The 17,676-nt window shown below is 47.5% G+C and overlaps 1 protein-coding gene across 9 annotated transcripts in view; it reads left to right on the top strand.

Moving 5' to 3' along the window:
• The window catches only part of ELAVL4 (ELAV like RNA binding protein 4), a 143,862-nt gene that overhangs the window by 37,567 nt on the left and 88,619 nt on the right, over positions 1-17,676 (top strand). Inside the window, exons 1-2 of one of the 9 annotated variants that reach the window (XM_044003972.1) lie at positions 2,097-2,414; positions 3,165-3,208. The exons of 3 other annotated variants lie outside the window; for them this stretch is intronic. In XM_044003972.1, coding sequence (XP_043859907.1) covers positions 3,185-3,208 — 24 coding nt within the window. In that variant the 5' untranslated portion in view covers positions 2,097-2,414; positions 3,165-3,184. Of the gene's footprint in view, positions 1-1,631; positions 1,795-2,096; positions 2,415-2,545; positions 2,590-2,864; positions 3,209-17,676 lie in introns of those variants that run through there. 5 more of the 9 variants (XM_044003971.1, XM_044003970.1, XM_044003974.1 and 2 more) reach the window with 5 other exon arrangements.

Genomic DNA, 17,676 nt, shown 5'->3' with positions numbered 1-17,676 from the left:
GGTCTGGAGAGAGACTGGGGTCGGGGGAGGTTTCTGGAGCCAAGATCAGTCCTTGGGCAAAGTGCATACATGGGTTCTTAGTCTGCCATTAAAGCATCTTCGATAATGTTTCAGAGAAGTGGCTGGAATATCTGGGGCTGGCCCTGTGGTTAATTCTTCTGTCCCCTGCTGTGAAGGGTGTGGAGGCCAGGAGGGCTGGGGAGAAGGGGGCCTTTTTAGTGCCTTCTTTATTTTCTATAACCTCTGGAGAAACACGAAGCAAACACTTTTTGTTAAGCAACCAGCTTCTCTGGGGGGTTCGTGAGTATTGTCGCCCCACAATGTCTTAACACCGGCCGGGTCACGCTCGAGCTCATGAGACTTTGTGTTGGTGTGTCAGGGAGCAGATATGTATCGCTTGTGTGCATATGATAAAACCTTATAGGCCGGGGAACCCACAGACGCATCCTTGGCCCTACCCAGCTCAGCAAATATTGTAGAAACTCATGTGGCTCTCAGTGCCCTTCAGGTGGGAGCCAAGTTTGTCACCTAGAAATCAGAACTGTTGCGTCTTTTCCACCTGAAGCAGCTATGTATTTGATGTTTCCTATTTTCTGAGTCCATGTGTTTTTATTCTGAGCAGTGTGGCTTAACTACAAGGGGGGAAAACCCACAAATACGTACACACGCATACACCCCAAAAGAGAAAGAAAGATTCACACACAGACACATACAGATCTAAACACATGGATTCTGTAATCTACCCATAGGGCTGTTGTGTTTCTGGTATTTGCACTGAAGGAAGAAGCACACTCCTGATCCTGTACCACAGGGCTAGTACTAGTAATTAGGAAAATTAAAAGTGCCCCCCAAATCAGTTTGTTTCCCCACCCACCCCAGGAAGCCATGGGCTTGAGATCTAGCGGGGACCTGTCTAGTGCCCATTTCTTTTTCTCTAGGGTTTCAGTCTTGGTGCCATCTTGGAGAATATTTGTGACCTAAGTATATTTCCCAGTAAACTTGTTGACCCCAAATGGGGGACATTTCTGGGGGACGGAGTCCCCCGTCTAGGTTGGCAGCTGCAGCAGGCAGCCAGGCGAGGGCAGGTGCACCGGGTGTATGTTCTGGGCATACCAGTTGTGTGCGGCGTGTTTATGTAATCAGTGTGGAGCTTTCACAGGCTCTTGTGAACAGCAGTGGGGGGCAAGGGGCATGGAGCCTCTCCTGATTGAGAACACTCGTCCAGTTTAGGATATTCTAAGTCCAGTTTGCAGCTTGCGACAATCTCTATGAGCACTGCTACTGTTGCCCAGCAAGCGGGTACAGGCCGAGAGAGGGAGGGGCATGTCTCCTGCCAGTTGTGCCCCTACCAGAGTTGAGAAATAATTCCATTAAAATAAGTCGTTCATCATTTTCTCTTGGGTAGAAAGAAGGAACAATGCAGCGACATAGGCGACAGAGCCTGGACAGCTGCTCTCTCCCCCCTCCTTCCATTAAGAAAATCACTCTTAGACCCAAACTTCCTTAGGCAGATCGTGGGGGAGGGGGGATCTTGAAGCTGCCGCCTCCTGGAAATGCCAGCTCAGGTCTCGTGCCGTCTCTCCCTCCCCTGCTCCCGCCCAGTGCCCCTGCTCCAGACAGAAGAGGCATTGCCTTCGTCCAACAGCAGTACTGAGGAACCCAGTTCAGCTTCTGTCGTATTTTTAAACCATACATACAGCTGACTAGAACGCTACAGTGGACAGGCCGAGAAAGCCAGGCTTCGTCAGCATGGGGAGCGGATGGAGGAACCCCTGGACTGTCCAGGGGAGGAAGGTAGGACCCTCCCTCTGCTAAGGTTTGCAGACCACCGCGGGTGACCTGCCCTTGTTGGGAGTGCCTGGAAGGGGAGGGAGGAGATAGGTTAAAAAAAAAATCCATGCATGGATGTTGTTGCTTTCAGCTGGGCCTTAATTACTAGACACACGAAGCAGTTCAGAAATGTGGTCTCTGTTGTTGTAGAGGTCATCGAATCATTAACATCGTCAATCTGGCAGGAGCTAATTTAAATAGCGCCTGATGCTTCAACGCCTCCCTCGGTCTCCCTAGCCAATGGGCGCTGGGCTCTGGCTGACAGATGGTCCCATAAATGGATGTAAAAAGGAGAGGCTGGAAGCCAATTTTCAGCGAGGCTCTCTATTCAGTTGTTCTTACCTACGTCCTAGAATCGGGGGGCTCCGAACACACCGTACTCGGCTCTCCTCTCCCCTTTTTTTGTCTTTTTTTTAACCCTCCCCCTCTTAAAAAAAATCGTGGTTGACTATATTAATGTCCACACTTTGCTTTGTGGATCTGAAAGAATCCTATTAACCATAATAAAGCGGAAACCTTTGCCAAATCTGAGAGAAGAGTCGAAGCCTTGCGAGACCCAATATTTGCCTCTAAGAATGGTGATGGTAGGTATTGGTAAATTTATATTCTTTGTTTGTGTGACTGCAGTTTAAAGGGAAAAGAAGCCTGTCTGTCTACACCCTCAGTCAGCCTTCTGCTCGTGCTGGGTTTTTACTTTCTGTTGGTGGGGTTCCTCTTTCATTGATTAGCTCTTTGGCGTGGATGGTGTCAGCAGATCCAGTAAGGAAGGGCAGCCTGGGGGTAATAGCGGCTATGTCATTTTTAAGGTCATTGTGGTTGGTTTTTTTCCCTTCTCAAAATAAGGTGGAGGGGGTGGGCGGGAAAAGCCGCTGCTTTCTTCAGAGAGCTCAGTAAAAATGGAAAGGCTGAACCAAGGGATTTTTTTTTTTTAGGTTGGAGAAAGGGTGTGTGGATGTGTGTTTGGGATTTTTTTTTAGTGGGGGGTGGGGGGTAAGGTGAGTGTTGGGGTTTGGGTCTTGTCCACATTTTGGCACTAAAAATGTAGCCCTTCTTTACCCAAGTCCTGATGCTGTGGGCAGTGGCATTTGGCTGGACTGCGCAGCGGGCACAGGAGGGTGGGCAGGAAGGGCAATCTCTCTGGGCTCGGGTAAATGCTGCATATTGTGTTTCAAAGAGTCCCCTGTCATGACCTCATGAAAAGGAGGAGGAGGCTTGCATGTGTCAAGGAGCCTGGCGTGTGTGGGGATGGGTGGCTTCGCCGGGCGGGCAGCAGGGCGTTTGGAAGGGATGCCAGCTTTTACGTAATGTTCTCTTTGCTCCTGACACCGTGCGAGGGTCCATCTTCCCGTCACGGATGGAGTGGAATGGCTTAAAAATGGTAAGTGAATGGACTGGAGCCTGCGTGGTGGTGCTGGGGCGGGGGACACTCGTGTCCGAGAGAGAGAGAGAGAGAGAGAGAGAGAGAGAGAGAGAGAGAGAGAATTGTGTGTGTGTGTGCGCGCAGGGAGGGGGGAGCAGTGGGCTGTGGACCTTAGGTGGCTTGGCAGGTCACCCAATTGTGTCTCTCTACAAGCATCCTAAAAGACAGGAAAATAGGAATCTGGATACAATGGCAGGGTCTGCACGCGTGTGTGCACACACACAATTCTCTCTCTCTCTCTCTCTCTCTCTCTCTCTCTCTCTCTCTCTCTCTCACACACACACACACACACACACACACACACTCACACATGCACACATGCACACCCTCTCCCTGTTTCTTTCTCTCTCTCTATCTCTTCTAATGAACACACTTTCCAGCCAAGCCTGTGCTGGTGTCTGTGACTGTCACGATGTCCTGGGGCTTCTTGGGGTCTTCTAGATTCAGCTCCTTGATCCTTTATCCATCCCTCCCCCACGACTGATGGTCCAAGTGACCTGTATATCCCTCCCCCCCGCCAAGTGCATGCCAAGAAAGGGGGACGGCTGGGGTGGGGGTTCTTTTGGTAGAAACAGACAAGACTGTGAAGCGAAATTGTTTGCTTTGGAAGGGGGGGGCAGGATGGGGGGGGGACTAGTCAAAAAAAAATCCCTTTCTTGCCAGAGTAGTAAGTCTATTTTTGGTGCCTCCTTTTCTGAACAAGAAATCGGAAACTCCTCTCTCACTCCCATCTTATGCACACCCACCCCCCCCCCCCCGCAACCCCCAGTTCCTTAAAAAAGCTCTATAGACTAATAAATGTCAGAGCTCAAGGTGGGGATGGGAAAGGGGGAAATGTTGAAAATTCATATATCCGTGTCCTGAATATTTAAACCGAATGCCACCCCCCCCCCCAGCCAAGCCCCCGGCAGCTCTTAGCTCTGGCTGGCCAGTTGGTGGGTGCTGAGGTAGGGGAGGACAAAGCTGGGGTCTCTCTCCTCTTCTGGAGGCTGCCTTTGTCTCCTTGCTTGTTGTGATGGGTGTAAAACAAACAAGATTCGACTGAGCGGCCCACTGAAAGCCATCTCTGGGAGGAAGAGAGAATGAAAGGTTGCCGGGGAAACAGGCATCGGGGAAGCCAAGGAGGGGGAGCAGGTGGTTGTCGTGTGAGAAGACTGCAAACACTGTCGGAAACCGGGGGGGCGGGGGCCCCTCGATTCCCCGGCCACAAAGCCGGCCCGCACAACTTTAATTATTCCCCATAAAGAGGTGTTAATTACATTTCTGACTGCTGTACGCCGATTTCCAGAAATCTATTTTTAAGCATCTGTTCGCTTGCCTCTCAGTTTAAAGGGGGGGAGGAAATAAAGGAGAGGGAGGAGGGAGTCTTCCTTTTTTCTGCCCCCCTCCCCCATGCTTTTTCTTGCTGCAAAACTGTACGTGTAAAAAATGGCAAGGAGGAAAAAAATGTAAATTATATTGAATGGAGTTGACAGCGATGTAATCGGGAAGTTGCCCGGCTGATTGTGCCTGCAGATCATTTCTTAGAAATTTCCAGCAAACGTCCTTCGGAGAGCAGGAGGGAGGGAAAGATTAGGTCTTGAGGGATTGGGGAATTTTTTTTTAACTTTGAGAAACCAGGTGATAATGTGGAAAGGTCACCTCATCTTGTCCCTGGTCATCTATTTGCTAATAGAAATTACTAAAAAAAAAAATTCTATTTCCATATAAAAATCTCTGTCCTTTCCCTTCTTGGCTTGCCTTCATCTCTAAGCACTGGCTTTTCAGCAAGAGTCTCTCCTCCTGGTCGCTCTCCACCCAGGCTGAGGTGCTGATTTCTCTATGCTTCCGAGTCTTGCTCAGGCACAAACCAGTCTTTATAAAACAAACAAACAGAAACGGCTATTTGTGAGTGTCTTGAGTAGCATGAGGTACAGGCACGCATCCACACGCAGAGTTGGCGTGATTTAGGCAAAGTCTCTTCCTCCCATGATGGTGGGTCCTGGTGGCTCCAGGTGTGGTAGGCGTTTAGACAGTGAATGGATTACTGTGTAGCGAGGATTGGGGTGGGGGGGGGGAGGGTTGGCTCTCTCCCTTCTAGCCACTTAAAGGGAGGGCAGCTGGGCACTCACCTTTCTCAAGAGGGAAAGGTGGCCCTGCCGATCACAGCTATCACGGCCTTTAGATGAGGGGGGGGGGCATGTGTAAGTGCACATTACAAGAAATGAGAGCTTTTACATTCGCAGTCTATCTTCCCTTCAGCTCTTCTCTCAATGAGATTTCTGCTTTAGTTCTTTTGGGGAGAGAAAACAACATAGATTATTTTTTCTTTTCCTTTTTTTTTTAACTTTCAAGGCTCAAACCCTCATTTCTTCCCTCAACAAGGCATAAAATAGATGTCTTAGTAGCACTTAAACCCTTATTCGCTGTCTTAATCTCATAAACTTCTCCCTGTCCACCAGGTTGGGTGCTTTGAGCTTCCTTAGAAAATGCTCATCGATGAAGGTTTAGTTTCATTTCCAGTCACTTTTTCTGATATTTTTATTTTGTGGGCTACTGGAGGGAAATGGAAAATTCATTTCAGGGACCGTGATTTGGGTTCAGGTTGTAACAAAGGCACGTGTTTCCACTACTGATCTTTGTCCTTCCTTTGTCTTAAAAAGACCCTTCTCTGCTGTCTGCGGGTGGGAAGCTAACACAGAGGGGCATTTCCTAAATGGAAAGTCTGACTAGGAATCTTTCTCAGGAAGTCTTGAGGATTGTGAATTTCAGGATCTCAGAGAAAACATGGCATAATCACTCAACCCGGAGACACAGGGAATAAACAAACATAAGGGGCTGGGGGATGGGAGGGGGAACTAATCTGGAAAACTGTAGTTTAGGAATAAATGACTTAAAGGAATCATTTGTGTTTTGATTAAAAAGAAATCCCATCGCTATTGGCGACACCCTTAACTCCATTCATCTCCTCTCATTTACCTCCACAGTGCTTCCAGGATAGATGCAGACGGCCTAGCTTGGCTTTCTTAGGTTGGGTGTCCCCCCCTTAAAAACTTTGTTTCTTTCTTCATGTCAAAACCCTCTCTCTTTTTAAAAATTCTGTGAATTTTGTAAAGTCTGTGTTTGAAAAATGCTGTGTCTGTTTTAAAGGGAGATGATAGCACCAACCCGAGTAGGAAACATTTAAGCAAAATGATCTCTGTGGTGAAGCATTGATGATTATTGATGGGGACAGGTGGCCTTCGGTTCTGTTGGGTTGCCTTCTCTATTAGGGATCCTCCAAATGGAAATGGCAAGCCTAGGAATTGGTGAGTTTTTTAGAGGGGTGTTTTTGCATGCATCAATGTTTCCAAGAGCATTTCTTTGCAGAGAATTAGAGACAGCAGCTTTCAACTTAGAAGTACTGTGGGCATCAAGATGGTGACTTAAATGTAAGTTCCTTGGGTTTTAATTCTCTTCCTCCTTCCTTGATTCACATCTCCTTCAAGTATATGGAGAAAACCTACATTTTATCTGCATGCAGAGACTCGTGTTCATAAGCAAGCGACATTGGACTCCACCAACTCAGGCCTTACCTAAATTAAAAAATAAAAAGACCCACACAAATGCCACCAAAAAAGCAGACTGAGAATTACTGGGTCCCACAAACAGGGGCTCAGTGTGTGTGTGTGTGTGTGTGTGTGTGTGTGTGTGTATGTATGTGAGAGAGAGAGAGAGAGGGAGAGAGAGAGATGGATTACATTGTACATCTCTGGAGGTGCACTCTCCTTGATAGATCTCCTCGTCTGTTCCCGCAATCTGTGACCAACAGATACTTCATTTACATGCCCGGACACATTAAAATGTATATTTGTTGGTGTACGGTGGGCAGCTGCCGCCAGATACACTCCTCTGCCCTGGCAAATGGTGCAATGCAGTATTTTTGTTCAATGTCATTAGGGGTTTTGGGGGGAGGAAGGGGTACAGACAGTTGGAACCTTCAGAGCTGGCTACCTTGCGCATTGTCCAGTTGTTGGGCCAGGCTGGACAGAATGTGTCCTTTTTGATAGAATGAGAAGGTATCCTTCCCTCCACCTAATGCAGCACACGTGTCGATGTGTGCATTTGTGACTTGCTTTGGCATGACCAAATATATGTGTGAGTGCGTGCACATATGGGCCTCTGTAGATGGAGGGGGCGGGGTGAGGGGGCAGAGAAGAGGTAGTTGTTGCGTATTGGAAGCATCTTCCGATCCCCAAAAAGTCATTTATGCTCAAATAGGTAAAACTTCAGAAAGATTAAGGTGAAAAAACCAAATCCATCCCTGTAGAGTTCAGAAAAGTCAGCACCTTTACCTGCCACCACAGGAAACCACCCGTGGGCTCCATGTCATAGGGTGTGCTATTAATGCCCAAGATGGAAAGCATTTTTGCAGATGAGTAATTGCATTCTCATTCTTGTTGGTGTGGGAGGTTAGAGGAGAAAGGGAAGGAGGTTAAAGGCATGCCTCTGTGTGTGTGTGTGTGTGTGAGTGTGTGTGTGTGTGAGAGAGAGAGAGACAGAGACAGAAAAACAGAAACAGAGAAACTGAGAGAGACAGAATGAGAGAGAGACACACACAGGCAGAGATAGACAGATTTTTGTTTTTTGCTTTATGTTTTATCCCTTTCTAGTTTCTAGATAAGCTTTGTTTATTTTTGATCTCTGTGTTTTGGGGGCAGAGGGCTTTTTATAGGTCATTGACTTTACACTGGTCAAAAGAGATTGGGGGGGTTGTCCATTACATATAGTAATAATTTGGAATTACTAGAAAGGGGAAAGGGTGACTCAAAAGAAAAGACTCTATTTGGGGAAGGGGTAACGGCACCAAGGATCCAACATGGGCCCTGACCAAGCATACATCGGGCAGCTGACCACCTTCCATCTTGCCCTGGCCAGTGGCTTGGAATACCTACCTTTGAACCTTTATCTTTAACGTAATTAGGTATTTCACCTAGCTGGAGCATAGATAAGCTAAGCAACATTCCCCCAGTGGCTCACAGTGGGAGTCCAGCTTGGCCTGGGCTGGTTGAGTTCTGTATGGAAGTGTGTGTCTTCTTCCTTGGGGCCCACAGCCCAGGGACACTCTCACCTATTGAATTGTGAATACAGAAGACTTTCTCTTTAATAAAGAAGGTAAACTGTGGGAGTCAGGAAGGAATTCTTAATTCAATTTGGTTTGAAAAGACAGTGAGAAGGTTAAGAAATAAGGTCAGCACCATTGTTGTTCTTGGCTTTGGGGGGGTAACTAACTTGGCTGCTGGAAAAAAATGTGATTCAGGCCTTCATGCCCATCTTCCCAAAAGAATGTCCAGTGGGTGCAGAAGCATGGGGGTTCTGGGATCTGGCCAGAGGATAACTGGCCAGCGGCTTTGCCATGGAAAAGGATATTCTTTCTTCACTTTTTTTAATCATTCAAAATCCTGATCTTAAGAGGTTAAAAAAGAATTGGAAATATCGGTTTGTGTCCAAGTGTGAAGCAGTTAAATTGTATTTTTGGGGGGGTAGGGCAGTGAGGGTTCAGTGACTTGCCCAGGGTCACACAGCTAGTAAGTGTCAAGAGTTTGAGGTCGGATTTGAACTCAGGTCCTCCTGAATCCAGGGCCGGTGCTTTATCCACTGTGCCACCTAACTGCCCCTGAATAGTATTTTTACAAAACAGAATGGACTATGAGGGCCTGTAATGGTAAATGTACTGTCAGAGATTCAGAAGGAAAAGTTATTTACTCTGGTAAATTATAGACTTGATCATTGGTTCAGGAAACAAGATGAGACCCTTGAGGACAGGATCTGTGCTGGTTCCCCCCCCCCCACTATATCTTTGTATCTCTAGTGCCTATCAGTTCCTGCACACAGTAGGCACTTAATAATGGCTGTCAAATTTACATTTGAACAGATTACTCTGGAAAGCTTGTTCACAGTGTACCCCATTTAACTAATCTGTCCTTTCCTTCCTCCTTTCCTTTCTTCCTTCCTCTCTTCCTCCCTCCCTCTTTCCCCTCTCTCTTTCTCTCTCTCCCTTCCTCCCTCCCTTCCTTTTTTTGAAGGGGGCATTTATTGTATTTTATCTTTTTTTAAAAAAGTAAATCAAATGAGATGGTAAAGTGCTTTACAAACCTTAAATTACTATATAAATGCTACCCATCCTATTTCTCATGTTTGACCATTGGCCCTTTGGGAATGGAAACCAGGTGTGTGTCATGTGTCTGCTAGAGCCCTTTGCCTGTGCCCTGCATATGGTCTCCACTCCTAGATGTGTCTGTTTATTGAGCATTTAATGTGTGCCTAGGACGGTGCTGCATCAGGGTGGGTGGGGCTGAGGTATTCAGAGAAATATCGGTGCTAGTTTCTACACTGACAGGAGATGTAGATATCCTTGGGATAATAATGTTAAAGGCTGCACTTTTTTAAGGTTGCTTTTTAAATCTATACTCCCTTCCACCATGTCTTTGTCTTAAGAAAATGAGGTGGTTTACTAGGCAGGCAGAAAAGGGTTTGGGGCCAGGGAGTATCCCAAAGAGCGTGGTTAAGACATAGGTGGAGAGTGAGGGCCCATAGAGATGTAGGGAAAGCCTTATGGGACCGGCTTAGCCAGATCTGTCATTTGGGTGAAATCTGGGTAGGGTTATGAGAAAGGCTCTCTTTTGGACATGTGGCCTATTCAGCCCTCCACATCCAGGAGTTGGGAACTCTGTGTAGAAATAATTCCTCTTCAGTCCCTGATATGTTCTGTGTGCCTGCTGGAATGCAGGCCCTGGGCTGGTGAGAAGATGGTAGAGGAGAGGCGGGTGGACACTAAGTGTCACCTACTGGGCCCTGTCCTGCGTCCCTCAGCTGGAGACAGTGATGGGTAGGGATATTTCCATTGGGTTGGCCCCCTTGTGGGAGTGGCCCATTAGCACTGCGACCATTGTCCCCTATTCTTTTTAGAACCAGACATTTACCAGTGGATTTCCTTTGATGAGCTCAGACCCCCCCCCTGTATAGATATGCCCTGGTTATGTGGGTGAACGCGTCCTCTCTACGCTGTCCTTCATTTACGGTCCCTGCTCTCAAGGCGCACACAGTCTAGCCAAGGAGACACAGCGTACGTGCGCAGATACTTCTCTCCCAGAGGCGGAGTGGGATGACCGACTATTCCCGAAGGCTTTCTACCAAATCACAGAGGGAGCCACAGCCTGTGTCGGAGGGATCTTGGCTCTGTCCACTGGTCTGCGTGGAAAACATGTGTCTGATACAGCAGCAGTGGAGACTGTCCCGCCTGGTGCCCTGACATGAGCTGAGATCAATTTCTGAGGATCTAGTCCCCCTCATCCTGCTGAGCTGAGCACCTCACAGTGACCGGTGTTGCTCTCTGGGTTGTACATGAAAAACAGCAGGTTGGTCTGAACTTTAAAGAGAAAAATGGGCCCTTTGAAGAATCCACCTATCCTCTCATGCAAAGAGGCGGCTCTGCCCACGTCCTTGGGCTTCGGGCCATGGCAGCAGTGAGGGCGTCCCGTCCCTGAGAGCGGAGTGGAAGATGAGAACCTCACGATTCATGATTCTGAGAGGACTTGACGCATCCCTTTTCATGGTGCTTCCCGTTAGGCCTCCAACGGGCATAGAAAGCACTGGGCCCGGTGCTCTTCGTCAATATTAATTATCCGCAGCAATACACGAGGGTGCAGAGAGCATAATTCCCAGAAGCCCAGATTCTCCCTGTAATGCCAAAACAAAAGTGATATTTATGAATAATATTGGAGAAGTTGTCCTTACAGTTACCATTCCCCCGAGGCAGCTTTACATAAATGTGCATTTATTATTCAGGCTATTAAAAGGGATTCCTGAGCTTTTACTCTTTAATTTGGTCTAAAATATGTAAATTGGTTTTATTTTGGAGCTGCTCTGTTTTTAGGTGGCTTTGGGGGGGGATAACTTTCGGCTTGATTGTGTTTTAATCTCCTCTATAGTGGCAAAGGCACAGCAGTTCTGGAATCAACCTGGTTATGGTGATGAGTCGGAGAGGGAACATGCAGATGGGCCTGCTAGCCCCCAGGCTCGCCTGGCGCCACGTGGGGCTCCAAACTGAGGGTAGGTCCTGCTGGAATACTGTTGACTGGGGCAGGCCTTTGTTCCTAGCGAGCTGTGGCCCAGTGAGCCACAGTAAGCTTTTCCCTTGGCCCAGAGAGGACCTCACGGACAGCCCACGTGTGGTCCAGTGTGACTGTGCTTGGAGAGGGGACCCTCATACCTGATGTGGTCATAGATCACAGATCTAGACCTGGGATGGTCCTCAGAGGTCATATGGTCCAGTGCCCCCTTTTACAGATGGGGAAATTGAGTGCCTGAAAGAGGAAATAACTTGCTAGTAGTAAGTTGCAAAGGTGGGATTTGAACCTATGACTGAATTCACTTTCTGGGCTATCTGGGTCTGTGTCTCTTTCTGGGAAGTGAAACTGGACCGTGGCCCTGGTTGTCTTGAATATGGGGGGCATATTGCTTAAAGGATTAGCAGTTAGAGCCCTGGGAACTTGTTTTTCAAAGCGTTTTGATCATTATATTTTGATAGAAGTCATTTCCTTTGTCAGTCCTCCGTATTTTAGTTTATCTTCAGTTATTTCATTTTATGCATAAAAGCCTTCTGAAAGGGCTGGCGTGGAGCAGCTGGGGTATTAGCATAGGCTTCACCACACTGCCCGAGGGGGCCAGGACACAAAAGAGGTTAAGAGTTCCCGGATTAGAAAACAGTTTCTATTTCGATGATGCTGTGAGGTTTTCGGGATCATCGATTCCGAGCTGGAAGGGATGGTGGAGAGTGAGCTAATTCCCCCAGGCCCCTGAACTGAGCCTGTCTAATACCCCAGCTGCTCCAAGACCCCAAGGCCTTCTCTCTTGCCCTCCCTGCCTTTGCCTGCCTGTTTTCCAGAGGAAGATGAGGAACCTCAGAGGGCCCCAGTGTCTGGGCAGGGTTCGGTTCTGAGCCTCCCGAGTCCTTCTGCCACCTCGTGCTTCCTTCCTGTTGGCAGCAGCCCCCAGAGCCCCCTCTTGGACTCTCTTAAGGTGCCTCTGGGGCATCCTTCAGAATTTGGCATTTTGCTCAATGATTTCCAGAGCTGGGTTTATGTTTAGCTCAGGATTTCCTAACTGGGGGACGGGGCGGGGAGAAGAGCTAAAATACTTTTTTTAAAATTCAATTTTCTGGGCAGTGACTGTCACTTTGCCAGCCTGACAGTGAGCCTACCATGGAGTAGTCAGCTAGACAGGAGGGGAGAAGCCTAGTAGGCTGAGCTGAGGTCCTTTTACTACTTAGTGCCTCATCAGACTGTCTGGGCTAGAAGGGACTTTCAGGGCCGTTCCCCAGACAGGGAAACTTGAGTCCCAGAGAAGGGATGGTGGGACCCTTCCAGGGTCACACTGCTGGTGGTTTTGTGTCTCTAAAATGTGTAGCCTGCTTGACAGCATTTTATTCACGGGGGGGGGTACAAAAACACTGCCCTCAGAACCGTCAGTAAGCATGGGTTCTGACTGTGTGAGAAGACTCAGGTTCAGATCCTAGTGTTCTCTGGGGACTTGGGCAGCTCCTTTTCTGGCCTTGAACTTCCGTTTTCTTGGCTGCTAAGTGAGGTTGGACCTCATCAGGTATTCTGAATCTTTGTGCCGTCATCCCCCTCCTGCCATGTCTGTTGAAGCCTACGGACCCTTCAGAATCATCTTCTTAAATCTAGAATGTAAAATACAGAGGATTCCAAAGTAAAACAACTCCACTGAAACAGCTCTTAATAAGTTCCCCAAACCCAGGTCAAGTACCAGCCCCTGGACTCCAGATGATCTGAAAGCCAAAGTCTGGGCTTCCAGATGTTTTCCCTGTGAGGCTTCCTCAGTCTTCCTTTCCTTCCGTGTCTAGCTAAACTTCTCCCTCTGCTTCTTTGTTCATGTCATTTTGTAGGATGAGGTTTTATTTTTTTATCCCCAGTACCTGGTACACAGCAGGTGCTTAATAAATGATGGGCAAATTGAATTCACCCTCCTCCTCTTCTCCCACTGAATTATCAAACGCCATCTCTACAGAGCTTTCTCTGATTGTCTTTGGCTGGCCGGGTAGCACAGTGGATAGAGCCTCAAGAAGACCTGAATTCCAATCTAGCCTCAGATACAAGTTGTGTGCCTCTGGACAACTCACTTCACCTCTACCTCAGTTTCCTCAATTGTAAAATGCAGATGATAATAATAACAATATCAATATAATCATCATCAATAATAATAATGTCTGGAGTTCTTGCCTGAGAGGGTTTGTTGGGAGGATCAGATGTCTACAAACCCTTGGCAGAACCCACATCATCATCTTCATCTTCATCTTCATCCTCATAGGGTAACTTTGGATAGCACTAGCTGCCTTTGTGGCTGGTCTTTTCATATCCTGTGAACTCCATAGGGACTGGGTTCGTATCTTGTCTTGGTGTTATACCTCCCCCAGAGCCAGGCATCATAATGCAGCAGGCATTTAATAAATGGTGCAGTGTTTGATTGAGTCTCCCTTTCCCCAGGGCTGCTGTCCTCAGTGTAGACAGAGAAGTTGGAGGGAAGCTGGTGAGGGACCAAAAGTGGTTTAATGAGGGGTTTTTCCCCAAACTTTTCCCCATTTTCCTTCTCATGCTTGGGCCACTCAGAATGTCAGATCGACTCAGCAGTCCAGGGAGCCTGAGAGGCAAATGGCTCTATTGACTGATGAGGTGTGCTAGATGTGTGCAGAAGCCCCATTGGAAATGGGTTGCCTACTGTTTGCTGTTGGGGAGGGTCTTGGGTGAAGAGGCCAGGTAGCCAGAGGACTTGTCCTGCTTCTCTTCTTACACACTTTGGGAGTGGGGATCATGGAAAACCCCGGGGGGGGGAAGGGGAGCATTAGGTCTTCCTTGATCTTTACAAAACCTTTGTTTGAAGCATGTTACAGAAATTCACAGATGGGGCTAAATCCGGACGTGTGGCTGACACCAGCGAAGGCAGAGCAGTCCTCTGTACCTTCCTGAAATGACTTGAAATAAAGACTGGAAGGCTTGAAATTATGTTCAGTCTTTGAAAAGAAGAATGCTAATAACAGGGCCACTCTTGCATATTTTACCGGCATGGGAGAAAACTTGGGAGGAAGAAAAACTCCTCTTTGTATATCCCTATCTATATTCCCCAGCCTTCAGTGGAATGGCCAGGTAGAATTTTCTGTTCGCTGTTGTTTTTAAGCCCTTTAAGGGGTGCAGAAGTTCCTACCCAGATCTGCCCTCCCATGTCCAGAACTTGAGATTCTTACTGATGGATTGCAAACTTGCTCTGAGGTGGTTAAAATAGCTTTGTAATTTGAAGGTGCCTGACTATTCTGGGTCCTCTAGCGCACCTGGAAGAACTTAGGTGGGTTAGGAGGAAGTTCCCAGAAGGAAAGTAAAGGCCTGTACTTGGTTTAAAAATTTAAGAGAAAGAAGTTGTCTAGGATTTGAAGTGGGAGGCATCTCAGGCCAATTAGTCCAATCCTCTCATTTTACACTTGAGAAGACTGAGGCCTAGAGAGGGAAGGTGACCCACCCAAGGTCACACAGGTGAGTTAAGTAATGTAGAGTCCTCATGCAGGTTGGAAGTTATCTAGTCTGTGAATCCTAGAAATGGAACTTTTTGGGGAATCCTTTGAAATGGAATTTAGAGAGCACCAGCCTAACATGGGGATAAAAGCATTGGTTTGGTAGAGACCATCAGCCTAACCTGGGGAAAAAAGCATTGGTTTTGGAGACAAGCTTGGATTCAAATTCTAGCTTTCTGACTTTGGCCAATCCCTTTCCCTCCTTGGGGCTCACTTTTCTCACCTGTACAATGAAGGGGTGGACTAGTTCATCTTGGAATGGCCAGCTTATAGTTCTTTGCTGTCTAATTAAGAGGGTATGAGAGTTTCAGAGTCATATAATAATCTCTTAATACAATCTCAATCAGGTTTGGAACCCCTACCCCCAATAAATAAAGCATTTTCCCAAGGACAATAGAACATATATGCTAGAACCTTGCCTTTTTTGTTGTAGTTTTAGAAGTCTGCCTCTTTTGGCCAGAGCCAATAGCATGCGTGAGAATCTTGGTGCCACACATGAAGCTGGGAAGACCCAAGTTTGGCACTAAGTAGCTGTGGGACCTTGGACAAGTCACTTGAGCTCTCTTAGTCTCAGTTTCCTCATCTGTAAATGAGGGCAGTTGGGCTCAGGGTTTTCTGAGGTCCCGTCCATCTCCAAATCTGTGATCCTGTGATCCTCCCTAAACATAACCATTTGGGTTGGCAGTACCCTTATCGATTTGGGGTTGAGCTGGTTTTACCCTGCAGGGTGCATTTATTCAGGGTATGTGTTCATTCTGCGGGTGTCTTGGCAGGTAGAGTAATGGCCTGGCCATAACAAAGCAGAAGAGCACCAGCCACAGCTTCCCTTCCTTGGAGACAGGGTTCATTTGGCCAGGATCACTGCCCAGGGCACCAAGGCAGTGGGCACTCTTTTCTAGAACAAATTATTCTATGTGGCGATGGAAGGAACATGAGTCAGTGTCTTACAGTTGGGGTGGAGTGCAGGGGAGGGCCAGATGATGCCAGAGCAGCAGCGGGCTCAGTGGGCTTGGGTCAGAAGTCCTGGAAGAAAAGGCAGCGAGCCTCTCTTGAAAGATGAGGTCACCTCCAGGGCTGCCTGTAACTTAGCTCATTGCTGGTGATTGGGGAACTTGCCTCATTCTGGTGAAGGCCCCCTGTGGTGATGAGGTGACTTCTGAGCATCCTGTGATGGGTGATTTGTGGGAGGTTCCATCTCTGACCGTCTGAAACACCAGTGTACAAGGAACAGAGAAGAGGTTGGCCCGGGGCATTCCAGAACTTGGAGATTATGTTGTTCTAAGAAAGGTGACAAGGTGTCAGTGGACACTCTGATCCATTTGGTTCTTTTCCTGACTGGAGTCCTGGCTGCTGCGTGACCTTGGCCTTCCTCATAGGTTGGGTATGTACATCAAACCCCTCTCACTTTAACAACCCATAGAAGAACCTGGAGGCAACAGAATACAGTGGGAAGAGCTTTTGTGTCCAATCACCTGAGTTCAAGGTGTAGCTGGACTACCTGTGACCTGTGTGACCTTGGGCAAGTCATTTTACCTCTGTTCCTGGCACATAGTAAGCACTTACTATCGACTGTGAACTGACTATCTGTCTCTGAGCTTCTTATTTGTAAATAAAGGTGGGTTGGCTATATCGGATTGCTTGCTGTCTTTGGGGAGGGGGGAGGGAAGGGAGGAGAGAAAATTGAAACTATAAATCTTATAGAGGCAGATGTTGCAAACTATCTGTACATGTAACTGGAAAATAATAAAATACTTTTATGGAAAAAATAAAATAAAGGTGCATTGGGCTAGATGGTCTCTGGGGTCACTTCTGGTTCTTAAATTATAATCCTGTGATAGGTACTTTTGAGCTCATTTTAGAGAGGACAAAACTGAGGCCCAGGGAGAAGAGCCATTGTAAGGGGCTGGGGAGGGGGGGCAGGAGGCTTGGCCACCATATCATCATTTTTCTACGTCCTTTATGAACCTGTTTAAACGTTCATTTTATTGGGAGTAATGAGATAAACTCAGAGATGCAGAGCTGGAAGAACTTTTACAGCTTAGTGAGTCTGGTCTTCTTATTTTAAAGGTGAGGAGACTGAGGCCCCAAGGACTTAGGGGACTTGCTTAAGATCACACAGGTAGCAAGTGTCAGAGGCAGGATTTGAACCCAAGCCTTCTGACTTTGACTTCTACAGGCAGGGTACAGAGATAAACCCTTTAGTCCTGCCTTCAGGGTGCTTCTAGTCTCATAGAGAAGCCAAGTCTAGTGTCAGAAGACCTGAATTTAAATTCTAGTTCTGTTCTTCAGATACTTCCATGGCTTTGGGTAGTCCTTTACCTGAAAAAGTCGAGCTATGGATTATAATGTTATATGAGTAAGAATGTGATTATAAAAGTAACACGGGTTATAATACTAAGAACCCCAGGCAGCTCGGGGTCGGACCTGGGACAGAAGGCTTCATGGAGAAGGTAGCATCTGAGTAGGATCTTGAAGGATGGCCAAGGGTCAGGCATATGGAGCTCTGGGGAGTGGGCTTCCAGCATACCACTGGGGAGAGTTATCATCTGAGGCTTGGGAGCACCAAATACTCTGGATTCAGTTTGCTAGGAGGAGGCTAGGGTGATTGGCAGGGTAGGCTGTTGGGTTGAGGCTGCAGATATCCTCCTTTTTTGTTCTGACTCTACCTTCAGGCTTCAAAAGACTTCCTCTGATTCACTGGGAAAGCAGTTCTCTCCTCATCCTCAGATGTCTTAGGTATAGTCTCGGATAGGTTCCTGATGGTCCCTGGCTGGCCACTCCCACCAGGCCCTAGAATTTTGGAAGTCAGTATGTCGGAAATAATAGA

Source organism: Dromiciops gliroides, chromosome 4, assembly GCF_019393635.1.
Source record: "Dromiciops gliroides isolate mDroGli1 chromosome 4, mDroGli1.pri, whole genome shotgun sequence".
In the NCBI taxonomy this organism is placed as follows: Eukaryota; Metazoa; Chordata; class Mammalia; order Microbiotheria; family Microbiotheriidae; genus Dromiciops; species Dromiciops gliroides.
Note: the sequence above shows the minus strand (reverse complement) of the source record. Positions and strands in the feature narration are given on the sequence as shown.